At 39.2% G+C, this 17,433-nt stretch overlaps 2 protein-coding genes across 7 annotated transcripts; both read left to right on the top strand.

The window, feature by feature from the left end:
* The first annotated feature begins 2,403 nt into the window (after nucleotides 1-2,403).
* On the top strand, nucleotides 2,404-8,728 carry LOC115586352 (asialoglycoprotein receptor 1-like). 4 transcript variants are annotated; one of them, XM_030425322.1, is made up of 7 exons: nucleotides 2,404-2,544; nucleotides 2,818-2,950; nucleotides 5,635-5,733; nucleotides 5,841-6,635; nucleotides 6,801-6,943; nucleotides 7,530-7,639; nucleotides 7,729-8,725. In XM_030425322.1, exons 2-7 carry the CDS (start codon nucleotides 2,881-2,883, stop codon nucleotides 7,865-7,867), a joined length of 1,356 nt encoding a protein of 451 aa, XP_030281182.1. In that variant the 5' UTR covers nucleotides 2,404-2,544; nucleotides 2,818-2,880; the 3' UTR covers nucleotides 7,868-8,725. The 4 variants fall into 4 exon arrangements, with proteins under 4 accessions (XP_030281182.1, XP_030281194.1, XP_030281183.1 ...); XM_030425323.1 differs by having other exon boundaries at nucleotides 2,422-2,544; nucleotides 2,803-2,950; XM_030425334.1 differs by lacking the exon at nucleotides 5,635-5,733 and having other exon boundaries at nucleotides 2,406-2,544; nucleotides 7,729-8,728.
* Nucleotides 8,729-12,055: 3,327 nt separating this feature from the next.
* LOC115586337 (C-type lectin domain family 4 member M-like) lies at nucleotides 12,056-16,978 on the top strand. 3 transcript variants are annotated; one of them, XM_030425302.1, is made up of 7 exons: nucleotides 12,056-12,190; nucleotides 12,464-12,596; nucleotides 13,860-13,958; nucleotides 14,066-14,860; nucleotides 15,026-15,168; nucleotides 15,965-16,074; nucleotides 16,166-16,978. In XM_030425302.1, the coding sequence occupies exons 2-7, from the start codon at nucleotides 12,491-12,493 to the stop codon at nucleotides 16,302-16,304; spliced, it is 1,392 nt and encodes a 463-aa protein (XP_030281162.1). In that variant the 5' UTR covers nucleotides 12,056-12,190; nucleotides 12,464-12,490; the 3' UTR covers nucleotides 16,305-16,978. The 3 variants fall into 3 exon arrangements, with proteins under 3 accessions (XP_030281162.1, XP_030281155.1, XP_030281171.1); XM_030425295.1 differs by having other exon boundaries at nucleotides 12,062-12,190; nucleotides 12,449-12,596; XM_030425311.1 differs by lacking the exon at nucleotides 13,860-13,958 and having other exon boundaries at nucleotides 12,068-12,190; nucleotides 12,449-12,596.
* The last annotated feature ends 455 nt before the right edge of the window (nucleotides 16,979-17,433 follow it).

The following is a 17,433-nucleotide window of genomic DNA, read 5'->3' as shown; positions in this document are numbered from 1 at the left end:
AGTCGGGAGGACAGGGAGGGGACGGACAGGAGGACAGACGCTTTTCCACATACAGCTGTGGGATTTGTTTTCCTCATATAAGTTGCTAAAGACAGTTATAGTTACTACGTTACTTTTGTTCGGTCATGTAACGTTGCTTTGTGGGACATTTCTCTGTATTTAGTTGAGTGAAGGACCTGTGCAGTTAGACTGTCAGACCGACACGCCCCCGCTCCGCGCCTCCGGATTATCCGTTCACACTGGGACGGCTCACCAATAATGCGGCCCTGATACTACCTCCACATACCGCCGGTGGGACCCGCCGTCAGCAGGACGGAGAGGGTCGGCTGCGGCGCGGCCACATCATGCCGGTGGGACTCGCCGTTAGCGGGACGGAGGGCCGGCTGCGGCGCGGCCACATCATGCCGGTGGGACCCGCCGTTAGCTGGACGGAGGGCCGGCTGCGGCGCGGCCACATCATGCCGGTGGGACCCGCCGTCAGCGGGACGGAGGGCATGCTGCGGCGCGGCGGCCACATCATGCCGGTGGGACCCGCCGTCAGCAGGACGGAGAGTGTCAGCGGCGGTCAGCAGCGGTCACATCTCCTCGTTGGCGGAGGAGAGGATGCAAGCCGGGGACGGAGTTGACCAGCGTCAATGAACTCCCCCGTTTCCTTACGTTTCATCCGAAGGAAACTTAAATAAGCTAACAGCGCAGTCACCCTGCACACTGTGGCATCCAGGAAAGATGCAGAGCGATGTGGAGGAGACATGGCTGGTTAGCTGACTGGTTGGCTGGTTAGCTAGCTGCAAACTATTGTAAGCAATGCTATCCGAGACTGGAGAGTGAGTGGGAGAACCGCTGAAGCCGATGCGCTGAACGTATTTATACCACTTCCGCAGCAGGGCGGGGTTTATGCAAATCATATGGCCGCGTTACCTAACGCGGCCATGATTTGCATGATTTCTGACCCGCCCATTAAATCCTGAACACAGAAATGTTGAAAAACTGTTTGTGAGCCTAGCTCCAAAATTTAATTCTACATGGCCGAATGGCTTTTACATGTTTTAAGTAAACACATTTATGACCCGTTTAATGTGTTTTGAAGAAAATGGCTGATTTTGGTTTACACGGACTTTAATTGAAACCCGGCTATTATTTGGTAATATACAGTAGTCATTCAAAAGCTTTTATCATTAAGCTACATTACAGGAAATGTGTTTTCACCAGCAGTCAGTAAACATGACTCCTGAAACAGCTCAGAGTGAACACAATCAATCAATCAATCAATCAATCAATTAATCAGACTTTATTTATAGAGCACTTTTCATACATCGTAATGTAGCACAAAGTGCTTAACAGAATTAAAACAGCAGCAATTTCAACACCCCCCCGTACATACACACACACATACTCCCACCCCACCCCCCCACACACATGATTCCAGCTACTTAAACACAGTAAGTGAAATAAAAGAGTGAGTAATAATAAATAAATAAATGGTAATAAATAAAACAAGGCATTAACAACAGGTATTGCAGAACTGAGGAAACGCTATCATTGATGCATTCCACTGAGGAGACACTAGAGGCAGTAAAATAAGATGAAATAATGAAACACTAAAACTAAGACTGATAAAATACTAAAGGAGGTTAAAAGTCTAAAACTGCTGTGAAATCACTAATATAAATAAGTAAACTGTGAACAGTAAAACAAGATAAAACAGAATAATTCAAATAAATAGATAAGTGGTGAGTGAATGGATAAATAGAATAAAACCAGGTTTAAGCAGAGTAAGAACCAATAAATAAATGAAATTCAGCTAAAAACCAGCCTAAAAAGGAAGGTCTTAAGGTTGCTCTTAAAAGTATCAACATTCTCCAGTGCCCTCAGGTCCTCTGGGAGGCTGTGAATGAAATGAAACTGTAAAACACAGCGGATGTTTGAAAAAACAAACAGGATAAGAGAAACTAAAGAGATTCATTCAGAAGCTACAAATGAACAGAGCTGGACGCACTGACTTTTTTGAAAATGTATTTCTCTCAGGTTCATGCACAGACATGGAATATTGTGAATGGTGTATCTGTCTCAGCAGCTCCGCCCCTCCGTCACTTGTTTCTGCACTGTGAAACTTCAGAGAGAGGTTAGGATCACAGCATTAAATACATGCTTACTTCAAGATACAAGTTTTCAACACAACATTGTTATGACGTAATGAGTTTTGTTAGCACCTACATTATGTCTGACAGATTGTTTCAGACCTGGTATTTGCATTTACGAGAGTGGCATTGTAATGCCCCAAATCTTCATTTTTGGGTTAGCTAATCCTTTAAATGGATTTCTCTGTCTAACTCACTTTTTAGGTTAGGGAGAAATGAGTTTCTCACTCCGCCTCCTGGCCAGCCCTCAATTTCTGCCCCACAAGTGGTCACAAGTGAAAAGAACACCATACATTACAGTGACATACTGACGCCTAAGTGCACTGCCTCTGCGCTGCGAAGTTACAGGAACACAAAACATAATTCCTTCATTATTCCAAAACTTTGATCATCTCTGCTAGGAGAGGTAAGGTTTACTTTGTTGCTATCTTACATTCATGTCTGGCATTCTTATCCAGGGGTAGATGCCAAAAAACAAACAAACAACTAAATGTAGAATTGTATGTAGACATTTGAATCCTGGTAAAACTTAATGTCAGTTCCACAGTATTATTCTCTATGTCATTATAATGAACTCTGGAGAGGAACATAAGTCAAAGAGAAGTTGTTGAAAGTGGACAGATTTTTTTGTATTGAAAGAATTTTCCATAAACTAATGTCACAGTGTTTTGCTGGTAAGACTGCAGCTCATGAAGCAGATCTAAATATTGCCGTTGAGTACCGGGCCTCCACAGTGACAAACATGGACATGGAGAACAGTAAAATTGGCTATAAGCAATTCTTCACGGATGGCAGCAAGCTCCAGTCTTCAGGTAAAAACATCTAAACCTCCTTTCAAATACAATTGGGTGATTTAACAATATATAAGATGACACAATACAAATTTGTCAACTGCTTTTTAATGTTTTTTTTTTTTAGCTAACTGATTTGGTTTCACAGCCCACAACTGTTTTTTCTAAAAAAGAAAAATCAGAAATACCCAGCATTACCACTGACAATACCACTCAGTAATCACACTTTTATATTTGATAGAATTGAACTTTCTTCCCAAAAATGTTTACTTCTATAACTTGTTGTTAAAACTGCAATATTTTTTCCCTTTTTTTTTGGCTGCTGTGGTAGAACAGAATATGCTGCGGACCCAAATTCAGAAGTTGTTTTTTGTATGATATTGTGACCCCACAGTTTCTTATTGCAACACAACTATCATAGGCCTAAATACTATGAAAAAACACCAGTTGTAGCCTAATGTGCTAGGTGCTATCTACAGCCAAATCTCTGCAGCATAATGACAATGTTATGTCTTAAAAACATATGTCTTGAAGTGGGATGTTCCAAATGGGAGTCAACATTTGCACAGGCCTTTTGCAAACAACTCAGACAAGTAGCATGCCAAGCAAACGTAAACCGAACCAATGAAAATATGCTGCTACTATCAGTCTATAACATGCTACCTGACCAAGGCCATTTGGCCATATCCTTTTTACACAGCCATAACAACAGTGGCGTCCATTTAGGTGGATAATTTTTCTGGCATCAGCACTGGACCCTAGAAGACCAAGCTAATAAAGTTAGCAATCACCTGGTTAAATATGCAACGGTTTGCTAAATATTTGATGCAGCAATTGTATGAGGTTTGTTCTGCTGCCCCCATGTAGCACCTTTATGTTTTCAACACATACCATTGTTTTGACACATTTGACAAGTTGTTACAGACCTGGCATTTGTATTGACCATAGTGGTGTTGCTAACTTCCTCAAGGATTAGCCAAGTCAATAGTCAATAATTTGACCTTTAAACACTGCTTAATTTTAACTTCAAATAAAGGCCTCAGAGAGAATATAAATGTTTGTGGTGTGAACATAAAAAGTTTTAAGAACCCTCCAGTTTCTGGTTTATTAAGAAACTAGGAAAAACAGTAAATACATAGGCCTTGTGGTCCACACGTACAATAGTATTTGAAAAAAAAAAAAAAATCCTTTGTCCAGACGAGCATTTTAGTTTTGTTTCAGAAATAATCTACATCCATACCATGTACTTGAAATTGCATATTTCATGGTCATTCGCTTAAACACAGGGCATGCGTATGCCGCTGTTAAAAGGCTGCAGATAGTATAATCTGGTTGGATGCTTTGCTACAGAAAATACTATTACTGAGGCAGGGAAACCTGACTGCTCTTAACACAATCTTCAAAAGTCTGTCAGCAAATCATTGCAAGCACCCATTTTTGATTCTCTTCCCCATCATTGTATTATCAATGTCTGTTTGTGTCTTTCCAAATAGAATGCTAAACAATATAACATCCATTACGTGATGGTACAAAAGCAAATACTTCCGAGTTGACAGTGCGTGACTGTGTCATGTTCTTTCCAAAAATCTCTGTTTCTTCCTCTCTAGACGTAAACACTGAAAGCACGGTTTCTTAATATCTTCACCTTGGTTTTTTCAAAACCTCTGTTTTCAGTGATGTTGATATTTGTACAAAAGGTCAGAAAACGTGAAAAAAGCTTTGTTTTAAGCGATGCTTAAGTACTAAGGGACTACTTGGTAACTACTCAGTATTTTGTATCACTACTTGAGGAGGCACAAAAAGTACAACTCATGATTCAATAATTACTTATTAATTAGCTGCTGATTCACAGATATTCATGAAGTAATCATTACCTAATGATTAATTAATATATTTTCTCCCAGTCTGTTCTCTTGTGAATCATCACCATCTACTATATAGTCCTCAATTTCTCATTAAACACTCAACTCTAATCTAATTATCAAGTAATTCCTGATTCATTCCTTACTCATTCTTTAGTAATTATTCATAGTAGTATGATATAGTGCAGTCTTACCATATATGTATATATATACATATGTATATATAATTTCTAACATTAAAATGGTTGTATATGTAATATGTTGTTTGGAAATAATATCTACATATATTTCTAAAGGCACCACGAATCTCACCACTCATAGTACAGATGAAGCACATGACCACAAGTTCCTTAAAACACTTCTTCGAATTGTTTTTCTGTATTATATGGTGACTGCAATGTTTCTTATTGCAACACAACTTTCATGGCTACACACGTATTTTCTTCAGTATTTTGTATCACTACTTGAGGAGGCACAAAAAGTACAACTCATGATTCATTAATTACTAATTAATTAGCTGTTGATTCACAGATATTCATGAAGTAATCATTACCTAATGATTAATTAATATATTTTCTCCCAGTCTGTTCTCTTGTAAATCATCACCATCTACCATCAGTCCTCAATTTCTCATTAAAACATTCTACTCTAATCACAATTTCCAACATTAATATGTCCATATATGTGATATTTTGTTTTGAAAATAATACATATATATACCTACATTTATTTCTAAAGGCACCTTGCCTCACCATTCATAGTACAGATGAAGCACATGACCACAAGTTCCTCAAAACATTTCTTCGATTTGAAGTTTCTGTTTCTACCCCTGCTGTCATCCAGTCTATGCAATGAGAAACAGCCCTTTCCGGATGGCTACAGTTTGCCTTGGTCTGCTGTGTCTAATCCTGTTGTTAGGGGTCATAGGTCAGAGTGTCCACTGTGAGTCCACCTCTGTTTTTCCCTCTATCAAATTTTCCCATGTTTTAAAAAGTTGCCTCATGTCCTAATGAAACCACTAACTAACTGATATATCTTATCTTTGGCAGATCAAAAAGCAGAGCAAGAGCATCAGAGCAACCTAAAAACCATGCATAAAGAGAAAGAGAATCTGCAGGACGATTTGAGGAGAGCGCGAAAACAGAAAACAGATCTCGAAGTCACAAATACTAACTTACGGGAAAGTAACGATCAGTTATCAAATAGATATCAGCGCACAGATACCAACAACAACTTACTGAGTAGGCAGGTAACTGAACTTAAAAGTAGCCAAAGCCAGTTACAGGCCAGTAACACTGCCACAACTAAGGAGATAGAAGCACTAAAAGCCACTAATGACCAGCTCCAGACTAATAATAATGCCTTGACTACAGCCAAAGACCTGATACAAAAACAATACGATATAGCGCTCAACCGCAAAAATGAGTTACAGGCCAATTATGTCTCAGTGACCAAAGAAAGGGACAATTTACAGAACAAATACAATGTCGCAACCAGACAAAAAAATCAGCTGCAAATGAATTACAACACCTTGATTAAGGATGTAGAGCACCTGCAGGACAGATACAACCACTCTACCAATGAGAAAGACAAGCTAGCAAACAGCCACCTAAACCTGACGGTAGAAAAGGAAAGTCTGCAGACCGGAAACGATATACTTGAAAAATCCTTGGATGAGCTGCAGGCTTCTTACAAGTCCCTGAATCAAGAAAAACAGGAGGTGGAAAGCGGTTGCCAAAATGTAACTGTGGAGAGAGACCTGCTGATGAAGAACAACGACAACCTGACTGCTGAGAGAGATGTGCTGCAATTAGAAATTGAGAAACTGAAGGCAAAGATTCAAGGTAACATGTTAACGATGTTTCATTTTGCAATATGTCGTCACTCAGTAAAATGCATGTTGCTCTCTTGTCAAAATCATTCTTGAAAGAACTTTAAGGTCTGCTGTGCCTTCTGATGAAAAACAAATCCAATGCTTTCACATAGCTTCTTGATGACTGCATTTTCAGAAAAAACATGCCCCACTGGCTGGAGAAAATATGAGGGCAGTTGCTACTACGCTTCCGCTGGCAAGAAAACCTGGAGGAAGGGAAGAGAATACTGTCAAAGCAACGGAGCAGACCTGGCAATCGTAAAAAGCCAAGAGGAAATGGTTTGTTTGTCTCTTTGCATTTATCTACAGTATATCGGCATGTCTCTTCGTGCAGGTGTCACCATGAAAACACAATGAACCAGCTTCTTCGTGGCATTTTAGTTCATGAAAGCTGCACTAATCAGTGTGTTTACACTAACAATGGAATAATGGGTCACTTGGCTCTGCTGTTCTCCACAATGAACTTAATGTATAACACATGCTGAATTAACAAGTAGGTGCAAATAATCACAAACCAGTCATAGAAAGAATTTCACAATGTCTATGAAGACTATCACACAACCACTTAGTCTGGGTACTTTCTTCTCGGCCGAGGAAGAAGTCGCCTATGTTAGGAACCCCACCAGCCACTGTCTTATCATTGTTTGTTTGGATTTTAAAACCTGCCGCTAGTGTTTTAGTTTGGCTATCCTTGAACAAAAGCAAATTTTGGCAGGACAAATTGTTTGTGAAGCCATGTTGACAACGTTGTCAACATAGCGTCCAAGCAGCTTTAAGTTATTGTGCTTCATCACAACGATAACTGTAACTTTGTGTTCAAGGAAGTTCTTCAATAACTTTTGATTTGATGTCTCATCTCCCACAGTTCTTCATCAATAGCTTGTATTCAAGTGACAAACAAGTCTGGATTGGATTGACGGATGAAGGAGTGGAAGGGAATTGGAAATGGGTAGATGGGTCGCCACTGACCACAACGTAAGAAGCTAAAAACTATGTAGATCTTGTTCAATAAAGGATCGAGCAGCATTTTTTTCTCATTTCGGAAGTCTCTTGTTCTCCTGCAGGTTCTGGGGTAAAAACCAGCCCAACAGCTACAATGGGAGGAACCAGGACTGTGCGGAGTTCCGGCACCGGGCGACAGGGACTGGAGACTGGAATGATGAGAACTGTAACACAGAACAGAACTGGATCTGTGAGATGTAGTTTTCCTGTGCAGAGTGGACTAGAGCTTTTGCTGGCCAATGTCTGGTACAGATGATTATTATGTAATATCAAATTTGCACACAATGAGACAGAGCATTGCTAACATATGAAGCCTGTTGTGATAAGTAATGTAAGTCAAATTTAGCAGATGGCTGATCTTGTGCTGGAGTAGGTTCATTGAAATAGTTTGTTTGGATAAAACTGCTTTGGTAATGTTGCACCAGTTAACTATACAATGATATCTGTACATACCGTAACAATCAATTATGTTAGCGTTGTAACTCATTTCTAAAGAATGATTTTCAGTGTACACATTATGTGAAGTAGACGCTTACAGAGTATGTGAGACTAATTTGCAACTAATTAATCAATTTTCCTAAAAGTTGTACCTACTAATCAGTTGCTATTAGGCTTGTGATGGAGCAGCTGGGTGGAGTATGAGCTCCCTTTACATTGTGCCCTCTGGTGCCAGGCCCTGAAAATCAACAGTGAAAAGATAGACAAACATCATGACAGTGAGATTGTTCTTAGTTTAAGCTTATGCTGGCTATTCTGTGCTCAGTTATGGCTTCCTGTATGACCTCAAAGACCAGCCAGTGCAAAGGTTTACAATAGGATAAATGGAAATGGAGTGTTCTGTATTATGCACAATTCACTATGTGTAACAACCATTCAATCTGTGCTTTAACTATTTAAACTGACGCTTACATTGTAATTAAACTTGTTTTTGTGCACTTCTACATTTTATATATTGATTCATGGATAACATATAAAATGAGTGAAAATAAATACTAAAGTAATTCATCGTGTACAACATCAAGTTCATCAATGTGGTCAAATAATTAAATAAAGTAATAAAGTGAATTGTTGGTTTTCATTTATTTGAGGATGCATCTGAAGGAGTATGAAGTGTCCTAATAATGGGGCGAGTTTCAAGGATTCAAATGATACTATAAGCTACAAGCACAACAGCCGTTCTGGCTTGAATATGTGTCGAGAAGCAGCTGATGGACACCTGTGTTGACGCCTGTCAAACACTGTTTATGTCTGATGCTGTGAAAACATTTCACTACATTAAAAGGGCTCTGTGGAACTTCTGTGTCGTGGTGGAAGGCTGACTCCATTTATAAATTAACGTTAGCTGCTCTAGCTCCGTGTTAGCAAAGTGTAGAGGGGGCACTGAGATGAGCGAATGCACATAAAGTCACAGCCTTGAAATCCACTGGCAAATGGAGGAGGAGGAGAATGGGAATGCGGCATAAGCTCATGCACAGATAACCCTGAAGTTGTTTTTCATACTGTGAAAGCAATAGAGGGCATTATACAACAGGATGAGTAGTACTGTACTAGTCCCGGCAGAACTGAGACCACTGGTTCTGTGGGGTTGAAGTCATGACAGATGGGGAGGCCAAAGCAGCACTGAGGGAAGCTGTGTATTTCCTCTCACTGTCCCTTTGTATATTTAGAATGGATTGTGTCATGAAATGCTGATTTGCTGTTCTAACATTCTCACAGGAACCTGACTAAACATAAGTTGTTAAATTGTTGACAAGCTATGGACTAATGAGAGGTTGTAAAATGTTAGCTCCAGCTTGCATTGTCCAACGGGACCTGTTACTGTCGCTGTGATCCGGAAAGTGAGCTTCATAGAGACGCTTGAGTTGTGTGAATTTGATCAATACATTTACTGCATTGTTTTATGATATGAAAATGAACCAATTCAGATGAATATGCAAAATTAAACAACATTTTCATGCCAAATGTCCACTCTGATACACAAGCTGTTAATTATCTACACAAAATCATTTAGTTGCCCAGTGTGCAGTTTTTTCTCAATCAGAAATACGTTGGAAGGAAACTTGAGTAATCAACCTGACTCAGATGTTTTCCCAGTATGCCATGCTATTAAAACTCCATGCTCAGCATTTCTGTTTTGTGAAATCTGTCCTTCCTCATATCTGAACTTGTGGTTCATGTTGTGAAACTGACAAAAAGTTTGTGCTGCTGGGCTATGTAGCGCTCTGATTACACCAAATCTATCAGATTTATATCCCAAGACCTCAAACATTGGTCTCAGTGCTGTCGGGGCTTTAGGTGATTATTTTAATCAGAGACACAAACTGATGTCACCCATGAAACATACTGCGGAAACATTGCACTGTAACATTGTTAGGTTAGGTGCAGGTCAAACAATGCACCACCAGTGTTAAGATCAATCTTGGATGGTCAAGAGGTATCCTCAGTTTAATTTCAACTGCTGCTTAAGGTAAAAGTTCACACAAACATTCAACATCAGTCAATGTCCACTCACCCCCATGCTGATGGAAAGTGAAATTTTATAATCAACAAAACATTTCTGGACCTTCACAGCAAAACAGTGTTACAGCATTCTCCTCAACAACCGAAGTAGATGGAGACTTGTTTTAAATATGGCTGTCAAGCTATTACAAAAATCATCTTATTAATTACAAGCTTTGTGATTAATTTATGGAAATGAATCCTAAATACCAATACTTTCTGTAAGCATTTAAAATATTTCAGTGGAAATGTATTTTGGTTGATGAGTGAATAGAAAAATAAATGGACATTCTAAACTTTAAAGGAGGTGATATTTCAGGCTCGAAGTACTCCGACAGTACGAAAATTCAGTGCTCCTGTCAACAGTTCCATCTGGTTGTTGTTGGAGCCCCACTCCAGTGTATTTTGGTATTTTCATGATCTTTCCTGACAATGTTTCATAATTTTTGACATATAACTACATTTTGTGCTTAAAAATAAATGTAAAAATGAAGCTCTCTCTCAAATGGAGTGGACTATAGTAGAATCTGGGACTTTGTGTCATCTACCAAGCTTGGCTTCTGGCCTGATTTATGGTTACAATTAGGCTCTACACAGAGCTGATGCCGTAACTAAGTGACCTTTGCCACAGTGAGCACTTTTACATGTGTACTGACGTGTCTGTGTTGCTGGCTTTGGTAAGCAGATTGCCAACTGACTTTCCTCTTTAAACTCACTGACCCCTTTGACTCACAGCTGTGTCTCTGGGCTAGAGAGAGCAGACAGGCAAACTGTCTGCAGGGAGGGCCACGGCTCCATGCGAACCCAGCTTGAACAACTTGGTTTTCAGCAAGCCTGCATTACCACCATGCTGCTTGTGGAGGTGCAGTTTGCCCTTCAGACATCCAGCTTGTCCAATCTCTCTTGCCCAGAGACACTACAGCTGCGAAGAGAGACTCTGACCAGAGTCCTGCACGGGTTCGGGTACCCGCGGGTACCCGACGGGTGACCCGCACAATTTGGATGAAACTGGTGAAAAATAATGTCCTGTGTCAGACACGGGTGCGGACCGGGTCGGACGCCTAGAGAGCGCGGGTCAGGTTTTGCGATTGTTATTTTCAGGGTGTCACGTGCAAAAAAAACAAAAAACAAAAACAAAAAAATCATTAGCAACACATCTACAAAAATATGCCTGCATTTCAAAATGATAAGCATGTATATTTCATATGAGCTCATTCATGCGTGCTTGAGCCCTCCCAGAACTCCCATTCCCCATGGCTTACTTTCATTTTAAAAAATTGTGTCAGTCTAATTTTACTTTGGGTCGGGAGTCGGTATCAATTTATAGTGGGTCGGCTCGGGTGTGGGATGGAATTTGTGCTACTGTCGGGAAACAGGTCGGATGCGGTTTTAAGTACGACGGGTACAGGCGGGTGTGGGTTTGCAAAATAAGACCTGTGCAGGACTCTGACTCCGACTAGTCAGGAGGAACTGCATGTCGAAGTGTCCTTGGGCAAGATACTGAACCCCAACTTGCTCCTGATGTGCAGTTGGCACCTTGCATTGCAGCCTCCGCCATCAGTGTATGGCAAGTATTGTAAAGCGCTTTGAGTGGTCATTAGACTGGGAAAGCACTATATACATGCAATGCTTACTTCAAGATAAAAGTTTTCAACACATCATTGTTATGACTTAATGGGTTTTGTTAGCACCTACATTATGTCTGACAGATTGTTTCAGACCTGGTATTTGTATTTACGAGAGTGGCATTGTAATGCCCAAAATTTTCATTTTTGGGTTAGCTAATCCTTTAAATGGATTTCTCTGTCTAACTCACTTTTTAGGTTAGGGAGAAGGGAGTTTCTCACTCCGCCTCCTGGCCAGCCCTCAATTTCTGCCCCACAAGTGATCACAAGTGAAAAGAACACCATACATTACAGTGACATACTGACGCCTAAGTGCACTGCCTCTGCGCTGCGAAGTTACAGGAACACAAAACATAATTCCTTCATTATTCCAAATCTTTGATCATCTCTGCTAGGAGAGGTAAGGTTTACTTTGTTGCTATCTTACATTCATGTCTGGCATTCTTATCCAGGGGTAGATGCCAAAAAACAAACAAACAACTAAATGTAGAATTGTATGTAGACATTTGAATCCTGGTAAAACTTAATGTCGGTTCCACAGTATTATTCTCTATGTCATTATAAGGTAATTTGGAGAGGAACATTAGTCAAAAAGAAACTGTTGAAAGTGGATAGATTTTTTTGTATTTAAAGAATTTTCCATAAACTAATGTCACAGTGTTTTGCTGGTAAGACTGCAGCTCATGAAGCAGATCTAAATATGGCTGTTGAGTACCGGGCCTCCACAGTGACAAACATGGACATGGAGAACAGTAAAATTGGCTATAAGCAATTCTTCACGGATGGCAGCAAGCTCCAGTCTTCAGGTAAAAACATCTAAACTTCCGTTCAAATACAACTGGTTGATTTAACAATTTCTAAGATGACACAATTTAAATTTGTCAACAGCTTTTTAATGTTTTTATAGCTAACTGATTTGGTTTCACAGCCAAAAACTGTCTTCTAAAATAAAATAAAAAATCAGAAATACCCTGCATTATCACTGACAATACCATACAAAAATCAGACTTGTATATTTGATAGAAATGAACTTTCTTCCCAAAAATGTTTACTTCTATAACTTGTTGTTAAAACTGTAATTTTAAAAAAAAAAATGTTAGCTGCTGTGGTAGAACAGAATATGCTGCGGACACAAAATGCAAGAGTTGTTTTTCTGTATTATATGGTGACTGCAATATTTCTTATTGCAACAAAACTTTCATGGCTACACACGTATTTTCTTCAAGATAAAAGTTTTCAAAAGACAACATTGTTTTGAGGTAATGGGTTTGTATACTTGGCATGTTAATCACGTTTGGCAAGTTATTACAGACCTGGGATTTGTATTTACCAGAGGAGTGTTGTTAAATTGCTCAAGGATTAGCCAAGAACATCAATAATTTGACCCATTAAACACTGTTTAACTTAAATGGATAATTAATAAAGTAAATAAAGGACTCAGAGAATATGAGAACAGGCATGTGAATATGAATGTATGTGGTGTGAATATTTTAAGCACCTTGCGATTGCTAGTTTGTTATGAAGAAACTAGGAAAAACAGGATAAACATAGGACTTTGATGATTGTACAAAAGGTCAGAATGCACGAAAAAAGCTTTGTTTTAAGTGACGCCTTTGTATGCATGGACAGGGTCTTAGTAAATAATTGTTATCATGATGTACTGAGGGACTACTTGGTAACTACTCAGTATTTTGTATCACTACTTGAGGAGGCACAAAAAGTACAACTCATGATTCAATAATTACTATTTAATTAGTTGTTGATTCACAGATATTCATGAAGTAATCATTACCTAATGATTAATTAATATATTTTCTCCCAGTCTGTTCTCTTGTAAATCATCACCATCTACCATCAGTCCTCAATTTCTCATTAAAACATTCTACTCTAATCACAATTTCCAACATTAATATGTCCATATTTTTGAAAAATATACATATATATACCTACATTTATTTCTAAAGGCACCTTGCCTCACCATTCATAGTACAGATGAAGCACATGACCACAAGTTCCTCAAAACACTTCTTCGATTTGAAGTTTCTGTTTCTACCCCTGCTGTCATCCAGTCTATGCAATGAGAAACAGCCCTTTCCGGATCGCTACAGTTTGCCTTGGTCTGCTGTGTCTAATCCTGTTGTTAGGGGTCATAGGTCAAAGTGTCCACTGTGAGTCCACCTCTGTTTTTCCCTCTATCAAATTTTCACATGTTTTAAAAAGTTGCCTCATGTCCTAATGAAACCACTGATTAATTGATATATCTTATCTTTGGCAGATCAAAAAGCAGAGCAAGAGCATCAGAGCAACCTAAAAACCATGAATAAAGAGAAAGAGAATCTGAAGGAGGATTTGAGGACGGTGCGAAAACAGACAAGGGATCTCGCAGTCACAAACACTAACTTACGGGAAAGTAAAGATTACATGTCTATTACATATCAGCGCACAGAGACCAACAACAACTTACTGAGTAAGCAGGTAACTGAACTTAAAAGTAGCCAAAGCCAGTTACAGGCCATTAACACTGCCGCAACCAAGGAGATAGAAGCACTAAAAGCCAGTAACAACCAGCTCCAGACTAATAATAACGTCCTGACTACAGCCAAAGACCTGATACAAAAACAATACGATATAGCGCTCAACCGCAAAAATGAGTTACAGGCCAATTATGTCTCAGCGACCAAGGAAAGAGATGATTTAAAGAATAAATACCATAACGTAACCAGACAAAGAGATCAGCTGCAAATGAATTACAACACCTTGATTAAGGATGTAGAGCACCTGCAGGACAGATACAACCACTCTACCAATGAGAAAGACAAGCTAGCAAACAGCCACCTAAACCTGACGGTAGAAATTGAAAGTCTGCAGGCCAGACACGATATACTTGTAAAATCCTTGGATGAGCTGCAGGCTTCTTACAAGTCCCTGAATCAAGAAAAACAGGAGGTGGAAAACGGTTACCAAAATGTAACTGTGGAGAGAGACCTGCTGATGAAGAACAACGACAACCTGACTGCTGAGAGAGATGTGCTACAATTAGAAATTGAGAAACTGAAGGCAAAGATTCGAGGTAACATGTTAACGATGTTTCATTTTGCAATATGTCGTCACTCAGTAAAATGCATGTTGCTCTCTTCTCAAAATCATTCTTGAAAGAACTTTAAGGTCTGCTGTGCCTTCTGATGAAAAACAAATCCAATGCTTTCATATAGCTTTTTGATGACTGCATTTTCAGAAAAACCATGCCCCACTGACTGGAGAAAATATGAGGGCAGCTGCTACTACACTTCCACTGGCAAGAAAACCTGGAGGAAGGGAAGAGAATATTGTCAAAGCAAAGGAGCAGACCTGGCAATTGTAACAAGCCAAGAGGAAATGGTTTGTTTGTCTCTTTGCATTTATCTACAGTATATTGGCATGTCTCTTCGTGCAGGTGTAACAATGAAAACACAATGAACCAGCTTCTTCGTGGCATTTTAGTTCATGAAAGCTGCACTAATCAGTATGTTTACACTAACAATGGAATAATGGATCACTTGGCTCCGCTGTTCTCCACAAAGAACTTAATGTATAACAAGTAGGTACAAATTATCAAGAACCAGTCATAGAAAGAATTTCACAATGTCTATGAAGACTATCACACAACCACTTAGTCTGGGGACTTTCTTCTCGGCCGAGAAAGAAGTCGCCTATGTTAGGAACCCCACCAGCCACTGTCTTATCATTGTTTGTTTGGATTTTACAACCTGCTGCTAATGTTTTAGTTTGGTTATCCTTAAACAAAAGCAAATTTTGGCAGGTCAAATTGTTTGTGATGCCCTGTTGACAATGCGGTTGACACAGCGTCTAAGCGCTCCTCTGGAAATAGGAAAAATACAGGAAAAGAAGAGACGAAGGAAGTTACTTTAACCAAAATGGAATTGGAAATCTCTAGCTGTTTATATGCTTAATTATCCATTATGTTCACCATACTTATACTAAGTTAATTTAGAACATAATTTATCAATTGTTAGTATAAAACTATTCAATAGCACAACTTTAAGTTATTCTGCTACTTCACAATGATAACTGTCTGTATAACATGCTCATGAAGAAATGACATGATTTCAGGTGACTTTGTGTTTGAGGAAGTTCTTCAATAACTTTTGATATAATAATGTCTCACCTCCCACAGATCTTCATCAATAGCTTGTATCCAAGTGACAAACAAGTCTGGATTGGATTGACGGATCAAGGAGTGGAAGGGCAATGGAAATGGGTAGATGGGTCCCCACTGACCACAATGTAAGAAACTAAAAACTTAGTTCAGACCTTGTTCAACAAAGGATATAGCAACGTTTTTCTCTCATTTTGGATGTCATTTGTTGTCCTGCAGGTTCTGGGGTACAAACCAGCCCAACAGCTCCAATGGGAGGAACCAGGACTGTGCGGAGTTCCGGCACCGGGCGACAGGGACTGGAGACTGGAATGATGAGAGCTGTAACGCAGAACAGAACTGGATCTGTGAGATGTAGTTTTCCTGTGCAGAGTGGACTAGAGCTTTTGCTGGCCAATGTCTGGTACAGATGATTATCATGTAATATCAAATTTGCACACAATGACACAGAGCATTGCTAACATATGAAGCCTGTTGTGATAAGTAATGTAAGTCAAATTTAGCAGATGGCTGATCTTGTGCTGGAGCAGGTTCATTGAAATAGTTTGTTTGGATAAAACTGCTTTGGTAATGTTGCACCAGTTAACTGTACAATGATATCTGTACATACCGTAACAATCAATTATGTTAGCGTTGTAACTCATTTCTAAAGAATGTTTTTCAGTGTACACATTATGTGAAATAGACACTTCCAGATTAGAGGATAGACAAACATCATGACAGTGAGATTGTTCTCAGTTTAAGTTTATGCTGGCTATTTTGTGCTCAGTTATGATTCCATGTATGACCTCAAAGACCAGCCAGTGCAAAGGTTTACAATAAGATAAATGGAAATGTGTTCTGTATTATGCATAATTCACTATGTATAACAACCATTCAATCTGTGCTTTAACTATTTAAACTGACGCTTACATTGTTATTAACCATACTGTTCGTACTTTTTTAAATATAAATACATTTTTCTATATCAATTTATGGAAACATATAAACTGAGTGATTTCAAATAAAGTGATTCACCTTGTACAACATCAAGTTCATCAGTGTGGTTAAATAATTTAATACAGTACTAGGATAATTGTTGGCCTATTTCTGAATTGTTGGTTTTCATTTATTTGAGGATGCACCTAAAGGAGTATGAAGTGTCCTTATTATGGGGTGAGTTTGAAGGATTCAAATGATACTATAAGCTGCGAGCCAAGCTGCCGTGCTGGCTTGAATATGTGTCGAGAAGCAGCTGATGGACACCTGCGTTGATACCTGTCAAACACTGTTTATGTCTGATGCTGTGAAAACATTTCACTACATTAAAAGGGCTCTGTGGAACTTCTATGTCGTGGTGGAAGGCTGACTCCATTTATAAATTAACGTTAGCTGCTCTAGCTCTGTGTTAGCAAAGTGTAGAGAAGGCACTGAGATGAGAGAATGTACATAAAGTCACAGCCCAGAAATCCATTTGCAAATGGCAAAAAAAAGAGATTATTGCATGT

This window comes from Sparus aurata, chromosome 1, assembly GCF_900880675.1.
Source record: "Sparus aurata chromosome 1, fSpaAur1.1, whole genome shotgun sequence".
Lineage (NCBI taxonomy): Eukaryota > Metazoa > Chordata > Actinopteri > Spariformes > Sparidae > Sparus > Sparus aurata.
The sequence above is the reverse complement of the archived record's forward strand: the minus strand, read 5'-3'. Positions and strand labels throughout refer to the sequence as shown.

Excerpts from the sequence above, each read along its gene's own strand:
- LOC115586337 (XM_030425302.1), top strand. The coding sequence starts at position 12,491 with ATGGCTGTTGAGTACCGGGCCTCCACAGTGACAAACATGGACATGGAG. Across the intron at positions 13,959-14,065 it reads CATAGGTCAAAGTGTCCACT|ATCAAAAAGCAGAGCAAGAG; the intron begins GTGAGTCCACCT and ends TATCTTTGGCAG. Across the intron at positions 14,861-15,025 it reads ACTGAAGGCAAAGATTCGAG|AAAAACCATGCCCCACTGAC; the intron begins GTAACATGTTAA and ends CTGCATTTTCAG.
- LOC115586352 (XM_030425322.1), top strand. The coding sequence starts at position 2,881 with ATGGACATGGAGAACAGTAAAATTGGCTATAAGCAATTCTTCACGGAT. Across the intron at positions 2,951-5,634 it reads CAGCAAGCTCCAGTCTTCAG|TCTATGCAATGAGAAACAGC; the intron begins GTAAAAACATCT and ends GCTGTCATCCAG. Across the intron at positions 6,944-7,529 it reads TAAAAAGCCAAGAGGAAATG|TTCTTCATCAATAGCTTGTA; the intron begins GTTTGTTTGTCT and ends CATCTCCCACAG.